Source organism: Letharia columbiana (genome assembly GCF_014066305.1).
Source record: "Letharia columbiana isolate WasteWater2 chromosome Unknown Sc0000003_s0, whole genome shotgun sequence".
Lineage (NCBI taxonomy): Eukaryota > Fungi > Ascomycota > Lecanoromycetes > Lecanorales > Parmeliaceae > Letharia > Letharia columbiana.
In genome coordinates this window covers 1009388-1027301 of record NW_023501039.1, presented here as the reverse complement: position 1 = coordinate 1027301, position 17914 = coordinate 1009388, and the positions used below count along the sequence as shown (strand labels likewise).

At 49.2% G+C, this 17914-nt stretch overlaps 8 protein-coding genes across 8 annotated transcripts; 5 read left to right on the top strand and 3 right to left on the bottom strand.

Moving 5' to 3' along the window:
• Positions 1–411: 411 nt before the first annotated feature.
• Positions 412–783, top strand: HO173_001802 (uncharacterized protein; the record flags this gene model as incomplete). Its single annotated transcript, XM_037303739.1, has 2 exons — positions 412–458; positions 585–783. The coding sequence occupies 2 exons, from the start codon at positions 412–414 to the stop codon at positions 781–783; spliced, it is 246 nt and encodes an 81-aa protein (XP_037169461.1).
• A 1165-nt stretch (positions 784–1948) lies between these two features.
• Positions 1949–5791, top strand: HO173_001801 (uncharacterized protein; the record flags this gene model as incomplete). The annotated part of the gene is made up of 3 exons (XM_037303738.1): positions 1949–2171; positions 3039–3469; positions 3617–5791. The coding sequence occupies 3 exons, from the start codon at positions 1949–1951 to the stop codon at positions 5789–5791; spliced, it is 2829 nt and encodes a 942-aa protein (XP_037169460.1).
• Positions 5792–6103: 312 nt separating this feature from the next.
• Positions 6104–6466, bottom strand: HO173_001800 (uncharacterized protein; the record flags this gene model as incomplete). The annotated part of the gene is made up of 2 exons (XM_037303737.1): positions 6104–6240; positions 6310–6466. 2 exons carry the CDS (start codon positions 6464–6466, stop codon positions 6104–6106), a joined length of 294 nt encoding a protein of 97 aa, XP_037169459.1.
• A 570-nt stretch (positions 6467–7036) lies between these two features.
• HO173_001799 (uncharacterized protein) lies at positions 7037–8694 on the top strand (the record flags this gene model as incomplete). The annotated part of the gene is made up of 5 exons (XM_037303736.1): positions 7037–7043; positions 7296–7347; positions 7399–7606; positions 7666–7822; positions 7877–8694. The coding sequence occupies 5 exons, from the start codon at positions 7037–7039 to the stop codon at positions 8692–8694; spliced, it is 1242 nt and encodes a 413-aa protein (XP_037169458.1).
• Positions 8695–9211: 517 nt separating this feature from the next.
• Positions 9212–11187, bottom strand: HO173_001798 (uncharacterized protein; the record flags this gene model as incomplete). The annotated part of the gene is made up of 5 exons (XM_037303735.1): positions 9212–9730; positions 9783–10439; positions 10491–10621; positions 10680–10962; positions 11032–11187. 5 exons carry the CDS (start codon positions 11185–11187, stop codon positions 9212–9214), a joined length of 1746 nt encoding a protein of 581 aa, XP_037169457.1.
• Positions 11188–11939: 752 nt separating this feature from the next.
• On the bottom strand, positions 11940–12280 carry HO173_001797 (uncharacterized protein; the record flags this gene model as incomplete). The annotated part of the gene is made up of 2 exons (XM_037303734.1): positions 11940–12137; positions 12188–12280. The coding sequence occupies 2 exons, from the start codon at positions 12278–12280 to the stop codon at positions 11940–11942; spliced, it is 291 nt and encodes a 96-aa protein (XP_037169456.1).
• A 455-nt stretch (positions 12281–12735) lies between these two features.
• HO173_001796 (uncharacterized protein) lies at positions 12736–16182 on the top strand (the record flags this gene model as incomplete). Its single annotated transcript, XM_037303733.1, has 1 exon — positions 12736–16182. One exon carries the CDS (start codon positions 12736–12738, stop codon positions 16180–16182), a length of 3447 nt encoding a protein of 1148 aa, XP_037169455.1.
• Positions 16183–16434: 252 nt separating this feature from the next.
• On the top strand, positions 16435–17590 carry HO173_001795 (uncharacterized protein; the record flags this gene model as incomplete). The annotated part of the gene is made up of 6 exons (XM_037303732.1): positions 16435–16466; positions 16524–16832; positions 16954–17033; positions 17101–17367; positions 17421–17468; positions 17517–17590. The coding sequence occupies 6 exons, from the start codon at positions 16435–16437 to the stop codon at positions 17588–17590; spliced, it is 810 nt and encodes a 269-aa protein (XP_037169454.1).
• Positions 17591–17914: the final 324 nt, after the last annotated feature.

Genomic DNA, 17914 nt, shown 5'->3' with positions numbered 1-17914 from the left:
CGATCCAGGAACTTTGGGTGCCTCCTTGGGTGGCATCTTCGCGAAGATGGTGTATAACCACCGTCTATGGGAGGTTTGCAATGTCACACATCCTGCTGTGTGCGGTACCCGCGATACAAGATTGGCAGCAGCTTTCCAGCCCCCAAGCTTCATGCATCAAATTGGCCATGACTTCCCTTTTCGCCAATCTGCTAAGATGATCGTTTTGACGGGAAGTTGAGATGTGACAAAACAGGACATAAGAAACGAGCAAGAAACAAGAAAGAAGGTTGACTACAAGTATCTGGCGTGCTTGAACGAAAAATATGATCAAGCGGAAAGTCTGTATTACACTCCTCGAAAACACTACCGGACGGCTACAATCATAATGCGCTTCTACTCCCTCTTCCTTGTCTCCCCCTACCCCTTACAATGGCCCTCCAAACAATCTATCTCCGCTTCTACGAGCGTGGCCCAGAGTATGTCTTCCGCAGTGTGTTATCGCCCCTCTCAATTACTCATAATCAATCCGCTTTCGTACTCCCAAAACGAGTCTCCAATAGCTCAATCCCTGACCTCACAGGAGACGCAATACTAATCTATAGGTACTGCACTAGGAACTCATTCATCGCCTTCTTCTCCAACAGCGACGCTTGCAACGACTCCACGATCTTCGGCTTCGTCCCAAATGGTTTCACCGAATGCAATCAAACTCTCACCATCTTAGGCCACCCAAACAACACATTCACGGGCCGCAAACCCCAGACGATCAATGCTACTCATCGTCGCTGCCAATGGGTGTGAGTGATGATGGTGTGCCAACACTAAAATGTGCTGCCGCTGAGAACCCACCGGGTAACCCCTCTCCCATCACATCTGGATGTATCCAGGATGGTAGGGGCCCGTATGTAGGTGTTCTTGAGTATTGCTCCTAGGGCTGAGGGGGTGGAGAGATGGATTGAGGTGCGTGAAAGGAGGTTTGGAGAGGTTACGAGAACGACACAGGGGGGCGAGGACTGCTTTTTGTTCATGGTAATAAGCGTGCATTCTCTGATAACGAGATGACTCGAGAAATGAACGCTTGTGTGCTTTCTGCTTGGAAAATAATGAGATCGGGGCGTTACATGACCTACTCGTCCGTCTACCACAACCAAGGCAGGGAGGAGACGATTTTGACTGCGAAACAGCTTATACAAGAGCAACAAAACCAGAATTTTTTTAATCAAAATTCGCCTTAAACCCTCCGTAACCCAATAAAAAGCTCCTAACGTTAAGTGTACTATGAGTTTGATACTTTGGTGTGTGACTGACGCAAACTCGCAGTCAGGCTTAGCAGATTGAAGTTGCACAAGCAGCTATAACTTTCGTTGATTAAGTACTTTGTTCATTAAGTAAGCTAGAATTGAATTTAGAACAGGCGTCAAGCTTCAATATTGGCTGGCTCGTGATCAATACGCATCTCTCGAAAAGAAGGCTTCGCTTTCTGTGATTGGGCAGAACCAAAGACAATTTTACGCTCTCACAGCGCCATCAAAGACCACACATCATCTTTTCAAAGAGAGCTAGCCTCAATGATTAGTTGATTGATGATCGTACTTTGTCACAGTAAAGGATTTTCTAATGATGTCTGCGAGATTCCCCAAACGCCCTTCTCAGTGGCGTGCCTGAGCTCGACGGTCAGGCGGCCGTTTTTAAAGGCCGCCGTCGCTACTGATGGGATTTTCGTTCTTTCGTTATTGTATAACGTGTACACCGCTGTAGTCAGGGGGAATAGGGTATTTTGAAGGCTCCATCCCATCTGGATCCGTATTATTTAAAATACTGTAGGCTGGGTCGCTGTGGAGCACGGTACCCCGGAGATGCTTCGGCCCGCCCGCAGCGCCCGCTTTGACACCCCTAAGGTACCTTAGCCAGAATCGCCATCCCATTGATCTCAGCTTCAGCGAAGACGTACTTTTTGATATCGAGCATGGAAGAATCAATCGATGGAGAAAATGCCGCTATGGATGATACAGATCGTCCCGATTACATGAATGAGCGTGTGCTTCATCGGAACCGTCTGCCACCGCGGGCATACTTCCTACCTGCTGAGCACTCGTCTCTGTCTGGAAAGTGGAGATTTCACTATGCTTCGAGCCCGTTGGAGCCAGAGCCGGTGGATGATAGCGCTTGGGACCTGATTGACGTTCCAGGTAAGCTGGTCTTGAGGCTCTTTAAGAGCTCTTTCGAGGGGCAAGCTCTCCTCCAATTGATCACCTGCGAGGTCAAAGCCCGGAAATAGTTATTATCATCAGCACTGCAGAGAGAACATGCTATCCAGAAACAGCTGGACCAGAGCTTCCATCTCATCATGCCTGCTAATGACCTGGTCTGAGCATTATCATTATGTACAAAAAAAGCAATAAGAGCGTTCTTCTACTGCGACGTCTTCTGACATTTTGCCTTGATTCTACGGAGATCTAGTCTGAAATTTTCCAGGTCATTGGCAGCTCCAAGGCCATGGTCATCCACACTACACGAATATCAACTACCCTTTCCCCACGAACCCGCCATTTGTTCCGTCTGAGAACCCAACAGGCCTGTACGAGACTGATTTCTCCGTCCCGAAATGTTGGCAAAATGATGTTTTTTTGTACCGTCTTAGGTTCGAGGGTGTGGACAGTGCCTACCATCTCTGGGTCAACGGCAAAATGATTGGATACAGTCAGGGTAGTCGAAATGCTGCAGAATTTGACATAAGCAATGTGGTAAGAAAAGACGAGGTTAACACTCTTAGAGTCAAGACGTATCAATGGTGTGATGGCAGCTATATTGAAGATCAAGACATGTGGGTATGTACATCTCGGAGTTATTTGCTCCTAGCTGGCACACAATCCGAGTCATGAGACACGTTTTGGAAGTCGCAGAAGGGGATAACCTCCGTGTTTTGCTCCTTAAACTTGTCTTGAGAGTCGAATTTATGTCTCGAGAACGACATGCTGACTCCAGTGTTGTCATCAGTGGTTGTCTGGTTAGTAGCTCTTGACTCATCTCTCGTGCGATCTGGCTCAACCTTATAGGAATATTTCGGGACGTCACCCTCTTTGCCATCCCAATCAAGGGTCACATTGAGGACTTTTTTGTTCAAACCAAATTGGATAAGCAATACCAGGATGCTTTCCTGCAGGTAAAGCTCCAGATCCAGCTCAACTCTGCGGCGGAAGCTCTCCTGGAGTTGACCGATGCAAATGGGAAAGAAGCCTGTCAGCCTGAGATATATGGTCTAAATTCAGGGGAAACAGAGCACGTTTGCAGTATGGCGAAACTTTCGAATCCACTAAAATGGACGGCTGAGCACCCGAATTTGTACCACATGCGTATCACCTTGACCGCAAATGGGCAGACTTTGCAGGTCATCGATCAACCAGTCGGATTTAGAACTGTTGAGTTGAAGGACGGTTTGATTCAAGTCAACGGTCGGCCGATCCACCTTCGAGGCGTCAACCGCCACGTGAGTTATGTTTTCCTAGCCATCTCTTCCTCATTCGTATTGCATTTTGAGTTGCAAAACATGTCGCCGCAGTTAAACACTCCCGGAACATGTCTCACGAGTCGGGTTTAATTCTAGAAGAGTTCTGCTAACTGCGAATTCATATAGGACCACCACCCTCGATATGGGCGCGCCGTACCAATTGACTTCATAAAGCAGGACCTGGTATTGATGAAACAGCACAATATCAACGCTGTTCGCTGTTCACACTACCCCAATCATCCAGCGCTCGTATCATTTGCAAACGAGATTGGGCTTTACGTGATGGACGAAGCAGATCTGGAATGCCATGGTATGGGCGTCGATCTCGAGCATCTTCCATCAGACGATCCTGCTTGGAAAAGGACCTATCTGGATCGTATGCAGCAAGTCGTCCATCGAGACAAGAACAACGCTAGTGTCATCATGTGGAGCCTGGGCAACGAGTCGTTCTTCGGCCAGAATCATGTTGCTATGTACAAGTGGGCGAAAGAGTACGATCCTACGAGACTGGTTCATTACGAAGGTGATCATGAGTATAGAGCCTCTGATGTCTGCAGTTCGATGTACAATTCAATCTCAGATCTCGCCAACCTAGCCACCCGCGATGGAGACAAATACGACAAGCCGATAATACTCCAGGAGTATGGTCATGCTATGGGAAATGGTCCGGGAGCATTGAAGGAATACCAAGAGACGTTCTACAAACATCGAAGACTTCAAGGGGGTTTCATCTGGGAATGGGCTAATCATGGACTCTTGAAGAAGCTTGACGATGGCAGTGGCAGGTCTTTCTACGCCTATGGTGGTGACTTTGGAGATGAGCCAAACGATGGGAACTTCGTTATGGATGGGCTGTGCACCTCTGAACATGCGCCCGGACCCGGTCTGATTGAGTTGAAAAAGGTCTATCAGCCCGTCAGTTTTCACAGAGAAGGGAATAACGTCCTTGTGAAAAACCGACATGACTTCGCGTCGTTGGGAGACTTACTTTATGCATATGAAGTCACCCGCTTCTCGGGAGAGGACGAACACAATCTCGCATCGTCTGTAGGACAGATTCCGGGAGATCGAAGCGGGCCTGGCTCCACATTCCCGATTGAATTTGCTGGCCAGAGTGGATTTATGAGATGCGATACCAGCCAACCAGAAACTTGGCTTAGGATCAAATTCATGACCAGACAGAAGCTACCATGGGCCGCTATGAACCATGAGATTGCATGGGCTGAGTTTCGTCTTCATGGAGGCGAGGGCAAGATAAGCTCGCAACCAGCCCTTGCCAAAAATGTGCAGGCGGCGAAGCTTCAAGAATCCCATAGCCTGCTGCAAATCTCCGGTCCCAGATTTGCAATGACGTTCGATACCATTCTGGCCAGGGTTACTGGATGGAGCTACAAAGGCATAGACCTGATCCTCGAAGGTGCGGGTCCTCAATGTACTTTCTGGCGTGCACCCACGGATAATGATAAGCCGTTCGCTGCCAAGATCTGGCGAGAACATGGCTTGCATATGATGACGCAGCAAGTTCGCTCAGTCAAACATCAGCATTGTGAATATACAGGCTCTTTTAAGATCATCGTGGAGAGTTGGATAGCGCCGCCTGTCCTCGCCTGGGGGTTCCAAACGACTACGACATACACGATACCCAGCGAGGGCCGTTTGGTGATCCATGTTCACGCAGTTCCCAAAGGCACAAACCAACCAAAGATCTTGCCTAGAGTAGGGGTTGAGATGATACTGCCGGAAGATCGCAGTGTTGCTCAGTGGTTTGGGTTGGGCCCAGGTCAAAGCTACAGAGATATGAAGGAGGCCGGTAAGATCGGCATATGGAAATGTGGTGTAGACGATGTGATGTTCAATTATGAAATGCCGCAGGAGAATGGTAATAGAACGGAGACAAGATGGGTGAAAGTCACCACTGAGAAAGGCATTGGGATCAAGACGACTTTGCAACGGGGAGAAAGGGAAGAGAATGACACATTCGTGGAGGCAATGACCCTCGACAACGGCTCGGCCGAACAACCCTCGTCGCCATTTGATGACTGGGAGATCGTATATCGACCCCGTCAAAGGTCGGAAAACCGGACCCGCTTTGACTTCGCTCTCTCCAAATACACCGCAGTAGACTTGGATCAGGCCCAACATCCACATGAGTTGGAAGGGAGTAAAGGCGTTGTTCTTCGTATTGATGATGATCACCATGGTCTAGGGAGTGCTTCGTGTGGGCCGGATACCCTCGAAGAGTATCAGTTGAAAATGAGGACATTTGATTTTACCGTCACCATGGAGGCAACTGGGATATGAAGCTGCAATTTCAAGGGTTCGAGACCCCGAGACCCAGGTCTTGTGCCTGGTTGCATTTTTCTTGAGCTCGCAAAGCAGTACCCTTTAGGCTTATTCTCCGGGGATTGCACCTTTATGGACGGACCAAACCCAAAGCAACTGGTGTTCCATGATCTCTGAAACGTCACTGCCAATGGTAAACGAAATGGCACATGGCATTGATTGTTGACAGGTATCTCCAACTATTCGCCTCATCTGCATTCAGATCCTGCCTAGTAGCCAAGCTAAATGCTGATCAAATCATTCCATTGCCACTCCTGAGGTCGACTCAAGTCACAGTCCTTTGCTCAACGTGCTCCCAATACTCTCTCCTACACCGCCTTTCCCTACCAAGCCCCCAACTCCACTCCCCACTCCATCTTGCACAGCATCGAGGTCTTGGTCGCCGGTTTTTTGACCAGTGAGTACAGCTGAAACAATGAAGGGATCAGCAAATGCTCGCTGGACAGAAGAAACTCCTGTTATTTTCATGAACATACTTTTTAAACCGTAGGAGGCTCTGTTTTCGCCTGTCTTGTCCAGGATGACGTTTTGAAGTGTATGTTGATACGTGTCGAGGTAGCCCCCAACCCAAGCCATGGTGACGACGAGGGAGAAGATGGTGAAGCCAATTATGAGGAGGAGTTCATTGCCCATGATTGTCGAGTAGATACTTGCAAGAGGGAGGTGGTGTGGGGAAGAGGTAAGTACTTTACACTGTTCGTCTGGTCGTGTGTACAGTGTACGAGACCCTCGCTAGACAGGTCTTGGCATTTGCCCCGCCAAGACGTGGGGCAGGGATCATCACGAGAGACACAAGGCTGTGTATTTCTCCCTCGAGTCGAGCCACTTTTAGCTCCAAGTCCAATGCAATGCAATTCCCTTCCAACTCTCCAGATATATCCTGACTCACGCAAAGGATGCATAAGCCCGAATGTCCATGGGAGAGTATTTAGAGAGTATTTAGACTCGAGATCCCTTCGCGGCTCCCTCTTCCTATACACTGGATCCTACCAAACTCCTGACCATCTTGAACCCTTTTCCTGTCTTGTATATCTTGACTTCGTTGCGCTGTGAAGAATTCGATTGTCTTCATAATACGGGATCCCAACTTTCTGATTTTCCAGGTGGCTGAACTCGAGAAGCCTGCAACAGAGCGCAGTAAGAGAAGGGACGAGAAGGCAGGCGCGACCTATATCAAGCTAGGGGCCAGGGGCAGACTTCAAGATGAGTTGTATGTATACCTGCCAGGTGTCAGTTTTGCGCGCCTGCATTTCTCTTATATTCTTTTCTAAACCTCGTTGCTCGGGAAAGACGTCGACATGGGGAGCCAAAAGGGGAAGCGTCCTGAGCTTGACCCTCCTCACTCCAAGAGGTCTCGAGAGGGTGTGCGAACCGTACTTTGTGACTTGGATGCGACAATCGTTGTTGCTCCTGAGAACGAATCTGATTCCACGGAGTGTGCTGACTCGCAACTTTTGTATAGTCTCAAACATGATGAACAAGCTGTCAGGGCAGCCAGACAGCTACGATAAAAAGTACGTAATCCTCTAGTCAGCTCCCCTGAAACTCGCTCATAGAATTCCCAGGTCTCAGTACCGATTCGGCAGGACATTGGGAGCAGGGACGTACGGCATCGTGAGGGAAGCAGAATGCGGCGGAGAAAGATATGCTATCAAGATCATTCTCAAGAAGAACGTCAAAGGCAATGAGAAGATGGTGTACGATGAGATGGTCCTGCTGCAGAGGATGAAGCATCCCAACATTGTCCGGTTTCACGATTGGTTCGAGTCGAAGGTATTTGGAAAAGCACTTGGCATCAAAATGCAATGGAATTGACGTCTGCTGCTGTATAGGATAAGTACTACATCGTCACCCAACTGGCGACAGGGGGAGAGCTTTTTGACCGGATCTGCGAATACGGCAAGTTTACAGAGAAAGACGCCTCTCAAACGATCAAGCAAGTCCTCGAAGCCGTCGACTACCTTCATTACAACAACGTGGTCCATCGAGGTGACAATTCCCTGCCAAGCCTTCTTCATGTCCGTGCTGCTTACTGTCATATAGATCTGAAACCCGAGAATCTCCTCTACCTGACCAAAGACGCACACTCTTCCCTCGTTCTCGCCGACTTCGGCATCGCGAAAATGCTCGACTCCAAAGACGCCATGCTGAATACCATGGCCGGCTCATTTGGCTACGCAGCCCCAGAAATCATGATGAAGCAAGGTCACGGCAAGCCCGTTGACATGTGGTCCCTAGGCGTCATCACTTACACCCTCCTCTGCGGCTACTCCCCTTTCCGCAGTGAGAACGTTGCAGACCTGATCGAAGAATGCAAAAGCGGGCGCATCGTGTTTCACGGCCGTTATTGGAAAGACGTCAGCTCAGACGCCAAAGACTTCATTGTCAGCTTGCTGCAACCAGACCCTAGCAAACGATTCACGAGCGAAGAAGCCCTGCAAGACGTCTGGCTAACAGGCAAGACAGCCACAGACTTCGATTTGCTACCTGAATTCCGCGCTATCATGGCCAAGGCTCGTCTGAAGCGTGGCATCAATGTCATCAAACTCGCCAACCGCATCGAGGCGCTCAAGATGCAAGACCCAGAAGACGAAGACGGAACGTTGAGCCAACCCGATATACCGGCGGACTCGGCGGAAATGGCAGGGCAAAAGCTGGCCAAGAAAGGTACAGCCAGTACTGGATTGCCGACCAACAATACTGGGAAGAAAAAGACTTTGAGCGAGGTGGCCAAGGGGGCTATATTCCGGGAGGTCGTGTTTGCCAAGGTGAGGGAGGAGAAGGAGAAGGTGGAGAGGGAAAAGGAGGCCAAGGCAGCGGAGGAGAAGGCAAAAAGGGGGAGCTACAATCCCCCGAGATGATCACCTTGCCGGCTGATGTGCCCGGGGCTGGCTACTTCTTTATTTTGCCCCCTTTGGTCGCCAGGTTTCCCTCTGCCTGTCTACTACTGGGGTTTCCTCGCTCTGTTCTCGATACCAAATTCAGTATTGGCGTTCTTGAGGGTTCATGCACAGCACGGCTAGATAGTGCACAGCGAGCGTCTTTAGACGAGTATGGATAAAACGAAAACGGCGCGAGATTCTCTTACCTAAGCTCTGAACACCTATCTCGATAATTCTTTCCTGTACGCTACGTGCAATAGCAAGATCGACGAACTGTGCAATGTGTACGGCATTGCCTCATGCAGACTTTTCTTAGCATTGTTCTCCGCAAATAGTATACAGACTCCTGGTAGAAGAACAGCATGACAAGACCGATCCCAACAGCTGATTGACCTGCCCTAGTACTGATGCATCTGCCCGCTCACCAGCCCAGCCACCGCACCTTCACTCTTCTTCCTCCCCTAGGTACAAAGTCCAGGCACCGATCTGCTTACAATCACTCCGCAGGTCCTGATGATCGCGTAGTTCTCTTGTTGAGCTCCGCTTGAGATTTCTCAGTGGCAGTGCTAGCTGCGTCAACTACTTGATCCTTGGTGTCCATGGCGGTTTGCTTTACTTTCTCCGCTGCTTTCTGCACCTGGGGTGGGGGAGCGGCTGAGAGGCCAACGATACCAACAATCAATGCGATGACTGTCACAGCCAAAGCACCGATTCCGCCAGCGACTTCAGGAAGAGCCTTCACGGCTTCGACGGGGTCGTTCTTAGCTATGGCCCAGAAAAGGTCAACCTTCTCGCGGACGTAGTGGACTGGGTCGTCCATGAATTTGAGATCCATCGGAGACTTGGGCGATTCCTTTGCTGGTGGTGGCTTGCTGGCTTCCTCTTCTGCTACTTCGATGGCGTGCTTGACGTCGTAGGTTTCGGCTTTGAGTTTCTCTGCGTCCCCGACGGAGTGGCCAATGTAGATGTTATCGAAGAGGATGTCGCTCTGCATTGTCCAGATTTCAAACCCGATCTAAAATGTATTAGTGGCGGTTGCTAAAGTTAATGGGCAATAGAGTACTTACAGCGCCCATGGGCTCGAACTTGGAGGGCGTCTTGTCCTCAAAGTAATCAGGGTTAGGGATCTTCGCTGGTGCCCAAACACCCTTGTATGCTGGGTTATCAATGTACTCAGGAGTCCATTTGCCTTTGTAAGCAGGGTTTTTCTTGGTTGGTGGCTCCCATTTACCGCAGCCAGAGACTTCCTCACATTTGGGGTTTGGTACCGTGGGTGGGATCCAGTCACCATCTTCCTCATCATCCCAATCTTCTGGCTTCTCAGCCTCTGGGTCTGAGATCATGGTAGGCTCATCCTCGAGCCAGTCGTCAGGCTTAGTAGCTTCCTCGTCGATGATCTCAAATGGAGCGTCCTCATCCCAATCTTCAGGCTTGGTAGCTTCTGGGTCGGCGATTCTGGCCTCGTCGACCCAATCCTCGGGCTTGGTGTCCTTGGGGTCATCGATTTCTTTGTCCGGGTTCACGGATGGCGTGAAATCTTCGAGAAGGTTGCCCTTCTTGCTTGATTCGCCGTTGATCTTGATTTCGAATTCATTGTCTTCGTAGACGATGAGCGTGTAGAGATTGGTAGTACCCTTAGTGATCTTCGCTGATGGGGCGCTCTTGAGATGCTTCTCCTCGTATTCTCCAGTCTTTGGGTTCTTGTGCTTGAAGATGAAGTGGACCTAATGTTACCGGTTAGCGGTTCTTCGCATAGCAGACCGAGCATTGCTTACCTTGTTCGTGGCACCGCACTTATCGGGGCCAAACATGATGACATAAGGAGAGGCGTTGGAGAATTCCTCCGCGTGTAGAGCCTTGTTGTCCTGGAGAAGCTTCATATATGCACCACCACATTCAAGACCGTCTATACATGCCATTAGCTCCCCTACTTCGAACCACGACCGATGCAGATTGACGCTTACTTTGTAACTTGACCTCATACTGAACAACAAGGGTATTCTTCTTGTTGTCGATCTTTTTGGGAAACTTGGCGGATATGGCATGATGGGCTGCTGGATTTTTTACAACCAAACCCTTATCTTGCTCAATGGCCTTGAAGACATGGGGCTCCTCAACCGCCCACTCGCCGACGTATGCCCATTCTTCGGTGGTCTTAGAATCTTCTTTCTTTGCGTGGGAGGGTTTCCACCGTGAGTCCCAATCGTCTGTGAATTGTTCGAAAAAGTCTGCTTTGATTTTGGAAGGCTGTGAGACTTTAGCATGTGCTCACATAGGGAGTGACCAAGCATTGCTTATGCTGGGGGGGGATCCTACAGTGAAGGTCGGCTTCTCGATGGCTGAGGTAGTGCTCGTCTCCTCTATTGAGGTTGATGAAGACTCGACAGCGTCATCGGTGTCGTCCGCTCGGACCTGGCCGAGTAGAGCAGCCGAAGAGTAAAGAGCTGTAGCAAGGACAGCGTTCACACGCATCTTGTCAAGCTGCTAGCTGAAGCAGGGTGGCCTTTAAATACGGTACGAATTGACAGATAGCAGAAGGATCAATGATTCTGGATTTGAATGAAGAAGTAAAAGCAGAATGGGGAAAAGATTGCTTTCAATAGGCGGATGTCACAAAAGGACAGCATGGCTCTTTGAAGCTCCACAGAATTTCGAAGAAGTTACCCGCGGCTACACTAGCCACTTTGGGAAGGTACTGTGGGCGCCAAGTCCTCACGACAATAAAGTAGGAATTGGGGATGAAGCGTCTCGCGGCTGATGAGTCCTTTAAAATGTTGTTTCAAGTTTTGTCTACACATGTATGTTGTATCGCTTCTACATCCTCGTCGCGCACTTTCTTCTGGCCAGATCGCACAGCATGCTACAGTTTCAAACCAGTTTGATAATCCAGATACTCGAAGTCTTAAGTTCAAGCGCTGCTTCTCATGGTTAGAAAGCAACACGTGTGTGCGGCAATTTGGAGTACTCGTTGGAGTACTCGTATTCACTAGGATTTGCAATCTCTAAAACTTAATCTTTATAATTAATTATTCCACAACATTATAATAAAAAACTCGATTTTTTTTTAAAAGAATATGAATTGCGATTTTGATATTTTTAAGGAATTTTTAAAAGTGCATGAAGGCGGTCCTCGAGCATGAGGAAACCATAAAGGCGGTCACCGGCCTTGAATTGCTTGTTTTCGAGAAGCGTATTATCCCAGGTATGTACGTCAGTAGAGCAAATTATTCATCGGAAGTATCTGTTGACGTCAAGATTTTATTGAGGGGGCCTGGGTTGATGCTATCAGCGAGGTTTAGGACAGTCTGAATATGCAGTCCGGTGGGCAGAGCGAGAAAAGAGGACCAAGCTTTTGATCCTGACAGTATGGGTTTCTCGTCTTTCGAGGAGTCTTTCACCTGCTTGTTGTGCAAGCTGAGAATCTTGTTTCCAGCCTCAGAGGCCCCTAGATCTTGCTTGGCTGGACAGCCACCGCTACCGTGATATTTGCGTTCGTGCCTGTCATGCCCTCATTGGCCGCTTTATTTTTCTCTTCGGCCAACTTCAACTTGTCAACTGCGGACATACCGAGGCTTCTGTGGGAAAGCCGACGAAACGTCTTTCACACAACTTCGATTTTGTAGAACGCAGATAATGGCAAAGACGAAGGAATGGAGTGTAGACCCTGAAGACTCTGGCCAGTAGCCACCAGTGGTAATAGTCCTGGCTGCAGATCAACCGGCCTCTGATTTGCCGACTGTGTATCAGATGCTGCAGGTGTCCCGACACTGTTGTGTTTAGCAATTGGCTTTCGATTTTCATGGCTATGTTGATCAACATTGTGTTGACCAGCATTGTGTTGTTCAAGTGAGTCAATTACTTCCAGCTGGCTCTTCACAAGGTTTAATTCTCGAGGTTCCGAAGGATCCCTGCTCGTCGCGTCTAAACGCGCAGGCGCGTAAATCCAGTGAGGCCAAGACCAAACAATGCATTACTTTACAAACAGGCTTTGCGGTCTTCTACTTGCCGTAGACGGTACTCATGGCGTCCGAGAGTCTGGAAGATTCCGATGACGAGGACCATACTTCTCCCCAACCAGTACAACGTCCAGCCAAGCGGCGGAAAGTTGTCTCGTCTGACTATGGCACTGATGCAGATTCGACCGGGGAGGGTGACTTCTTTGCTGCTTCTGGTACTTCAGCCCAAGACCTTCACGCGACGGAGAAAAACGACAACGAAGATGGAGAGAACGCAAAGCCCAAGTCAAAATACAAGATTCACATTCCGAAGAACTCGGAATTGCCCTCTGACGCCTTCTTTACTCAACCGCCTCAGAGGTCCTCAAGTCCTTATCGAATTGACCAGTTCCATTGGCACAAGCCAAGAAAGCCATCGCCACCGTCAATAAATATTCAACGAGAAGGCCCCAAGCAACATACGCCAAGGAACCCGCATGTCAATACGATTTCCACCAGACAAGATCAAGTTGAAGAGCGTGTACTATTTCAGCCTCAAGAACGCGAAGAGGCTGATGACGATTTCGGCCTGGATGAGAGCTATGAGGATGTACTGGCTTATTTACCATCTGACGCATTCTCCTCACCCAATGGTCTTTCCAAAGTTGCGTCTAGAGAGCCAATATTCATCTCGTCGCAGCAAGAGTACCCTTCTCAACCTTTGCAAAATCACAGGCTAGCTGCACCTCTTGCGAATCTTCGACAAACCACCTTGTTCGGGACCCAGGTTCAAGGAGTCCCGTCTCAAACGCAATCGTCGAGGAAACACAATTGGCCAATGGCAAATAGAGAGGAAACCCCAACCCACCACAAGTTGGACCGTGAGGCACTGGCTACTTGGGTCTATCCAATAAACTTAGGCACTATTCGCGATTACCAATATAGCATCGTCGCAAGGGGTTTATACCACAATATGCTCGTCGCTTTACCAACTGGACTTGGCAAGACATTCATTGCGGCAACTATAATGCTCAATTGGTTTCGATGGACCACCGAATCGCAAATTGTGTTCGTGGCTCCCACAAAACCTCTCGTTTCTCAGCAAGTCAAAGCCTGCTTCGACATTGCTGGCATTCCACGGTCGGCTACGACGATGCTTACTGGTGGTATCTCTCCTGGGCTACGCGCAGAGGAATGGCAGAATAAGAGAGTTTTCTTCATGACGCCTCAGACTATTATCAATGACCTAAAAACGGGAATTTGCGACCCAAAAAGACTTGTGCTTCTTGTCGTCGATGAAGCTCACCGTGCGACTGGAGGCTATGCTTACGTTGAAGTCGTCAACTTCCTCAAGCGCTTCAACTCGAGCTTCCGAGTATTGGCACTAACGGCCACGCCAGGAGCGTCGATTGAGAAAGTTCAAGAAGTCATTGATGGCCTCGGAATTTCGAGAGTCGAAATAAGAACCGAGGAATCCATCGACATCCGGCAGTACGTGCACTCGCGTAAGATCGAGACCATACTGTTTGAGAATTCTGATGAGATGGTCATGGTCATGGAACTGTTCTCTAGGGCTTTACAGCCTGTGCTCGACAAGTTGACCGGAATGAACGCATACTGGGCCAGAGACCCAATGACTTTGACTCCCTTCGGCTGCAATCAAGCTCGCACTAGATGGATGAGCTCTGACGCTGGAAGAAAAGCCAACATGGGGGTGAAGGGTATGGTGAACACGATATTCTCCCTCCTTGCTAGCCTATCTCATGGCACCGAACTGCTCAAGTTTCACGGGATCGGTCCTTTCTACCATAAAGTCTTGGCTTTCAGAAATGAAATTCACAGCGATGGAAAGAAAGGTGGCAAATATGCCAAACAGATCAATGAGGCCGAGCCGTTCCAGACTATGATGTCCAGAGTCCAGATCTGGATCAACAACCCGGATTTCATTGGTCACCCAAAACTGGAATATCTACAGAGCGTTGTGATGAACCACTTTTTGGACGCTGGAGACGGACGAGGAGCTTCAGATCCTTCAAGTACTCGTGTCATGGTCTTTTCTCACTATCGAGACAGCGCAGAAGAGATCGCTCGGGTCCTCAAGCGCAACGATCCTATGATCAGACCACATGTCTTCGTAGGACAAGCAAATTCTAAGGGCTCCGATGGAATGGACCAGAAGAAGCAACTGGATGTCATCAAAAAGTTCCAGACGGGTATTTACAACACTCTTGTTGCCACATCCATTGGCGAGGAAGGTCTGGACATTGGTGAGGTAGACCTGATTGTCTGCTATGATGCCTCTGCTTCACCGATCAGGATGTTGCAACGAATGGGACGGACGGGTAGGAAGCGAGCTGGGAACATCGTTGTAACCTTGATGAAAGGCAAGGAAGAAGACAACTTCATTAAAGCTAAGGACAACTACCAAAAGATGCAGAAGGAAATCGCTTCAGGCACAAGGTTCAATTTTCACGACGAAGAGTCGAGACGAATTGTCCCTCGCGACATCGTGCCTGTCGTTGATAAGAAGATTGTTGAAATACCTCCTGAGAATACCCAGGCCGATCTACCGGAACCTACCAAGAGAGGTAGGAAACCGCCGAAGAGACCTGCTAAGAAATTCCACATGCCGGACGGTGTACGTACTGGGTTCGTGAAAGCGTCCCGTATGGGAGAAGACGAAGACAAAGAGGGTGTGCGGCCTACCAGAGTTCCTGCTAAAAATGGTCGCCCGAGTGTGCCTTCACCTGAACCACTACCGTCCCTTGAGGAAGTTCTTTTGACTCCAGCCCAAGAAAGAGAGTTCGAGCGCCGATACTTGGATATCAAAGGCGATGCCCCCCAGATCGTTGAGGTACCTCGTGTGGATGCTTTCCCGGATTTGCAAAGATCTTTACGCCCAACGAAGCATCTTGGTCATGGTCATGTTACGAAGAGGGCGGTCAGCATGCTAAAAGCAATACACAATATTTCACCGCACGCACATGAATGGTACAAGGAAAATCTGCATTCTCAAGATGAAGAAGTCGGCCGGGTGCAGGCGGAGACACGGGCCTTGCACTTCAGATCTTCGCCAGCAGATGAGCCTTCCTCACAATCATCATGCGGAAGTAAACATTCAATTTTAGAGACAACACGAAGGATATCACCCGCGAAAAGAAGGCAAAATGCAATGCCCAGAAATGCTTCTCTTACCTTATCTTCGACCAACGAACTAGCATCTGACGATAGCCTGAACGATTTCCTCAATGACGATATGGGCGAAGACATAGACTTAGATATCGCATCCTCCAAGTCCTCACCGCCGTCATTGCAGAAGGGCGACATACAGTTTAATGAGCCGGGAGAAGTATTAGTCCACAGCGATGCGGACTCGGACGATGGTCTTCCAGATTTCGGCACGCTGGTTCAAAAGGGCGGGTCTATAAGGTCAGTGGCACTTTCAAAGCGATCGAATGAGCAACTGCGTCACGAAACTTTGCAGCGAAGAGGCAGAAGAAAAGTGGTCCAGGATGACAGTGAGGACGAATAATGTATCAGGCACGCGTGTGTGGGAATTGGCAGCCGTGAGGGATTCGAACTCAAAGGCTCAGATGGCTTCATGAAATGCTTGTTAGCGTCCTGCATTTAGATACCCGATAGAGAAACTGAGCAAAGTTGCTATGGATGTCGAGCAACCAAGTTCGGCCGAGAGAAACCAAGTCAAAGTAAACTTCTGAAACCATCTTGTAAACACGACACGTCCCTCCGATCATTCAGTCCTGCTCCCATTTCGCTGCCCACAATGTCCGCCGACGGCCAATTTGACAGCGCCCTGTACAACTAGATTCCCCTCCCCATTATCCTACCGTATGCCTACTAACCAACGCCTAGCGACCTCCTCCGCCGTCTCCCCCCTTCCAACACATCCGCCAACCTCACCCGCATCTGCGCCCTCGCACCAGACCTAACCGAAGAACTCCTTTCCAGCGTCGATCAACCACTTGAAGTACGCCGCTGCAAGAAAACCGGCAGGGATTATCTGCTATGTGACTATAATCGGGATGGGGATAGTTGGAGGAGTCCGTGGAGTAATGAGTTTGAGCCTGCGATTGAGGGGGAAGAGGAGGGGGCTAAGCCGAGTGAGAGGGTGAGAAAGTTGGAGGTGGGCATGGGGGAGGCGGTGGATGTTTATCGAGAGTTGTGAGTACTTTTGCTTCTGTCTGATTGGTGGCACGGAAAAGATCCTGCTAAAGGATTAGTGCTCAACACGCAAATTCAGTTGAAATTCTATCTACTAATTTAGTACGTGTCTTTCTTCTAGATACTACGAAGGTGGTGTGAGCAGTGTCTACTTCTGGGATTTGGATGATGGGTTCGCTGGGGTGGTACTACTTAAGAAGAGTAAGTCTGCTTGGCTCCAATTCTGGAACGAATGCAAGGGCTGAAAACCTAATATGAATATTTGCAGCTACGCCGACGGGGAAGAGTGAGGGAGGCTGGGATTCGATACACGTCTTTGAGTCCATCGATCGTGCCCGCACGTCACACTACAAGCTTACGAGCACAGTCATATTACGCCTAAGTACGGGGAGTGATGCACTGGGGGATATGGATCTAAGCGGCAACATGACAAGACAGATCGAGCAAGACATGCCAGTGACCGATGACTCCAGCCATATTGTGAACGTGGGGAAGCTGGTGGAGGATATGGAATTGAAGATGAGGAATCTGCTGCGTATGCGCATGCATTTTATTCGCATTCCAGACAATGCTAACATTCGTAAATAGAGGAGGTCTATTTCGGAAAAGCGAAAGATGTTGTGGGAGACCTCCGAAGTATGTTACCTTGCTCTTCTCCTCGGCCTTCCACTTACCACGTTGCAGGCATACCACCTTTGACCGAGGCGAACAGGGAGAAGGCCACACATCGAGAGATGATCAATTCGATGAAGCGGTGATAGACACGAGTCCTGATGCACAAGGCTCTCCGGGAGCATGTAGTGTAGATAGCAGTGCTAGAAATCGGAAAAACAGCATAGTAGCTGGCCACACATGACGCAACGTCATCAAGATACCTTATGTGTCCTAAGGCGCATAGATAATCAGTGATTGGGGGCTGCAAAACCCAAACTCTGCACTTTGCTCTTGTACGGTTGAGATTTGCTGGTTTTGGCTGTCGACGCAGCAGATAGTTCAAGATTTGCGACAACCACCTTTTACACACGTATCCAGTCATGACATAAGAACGACCCTGGGACTCCAAATGCACGAGATTCGTAAAA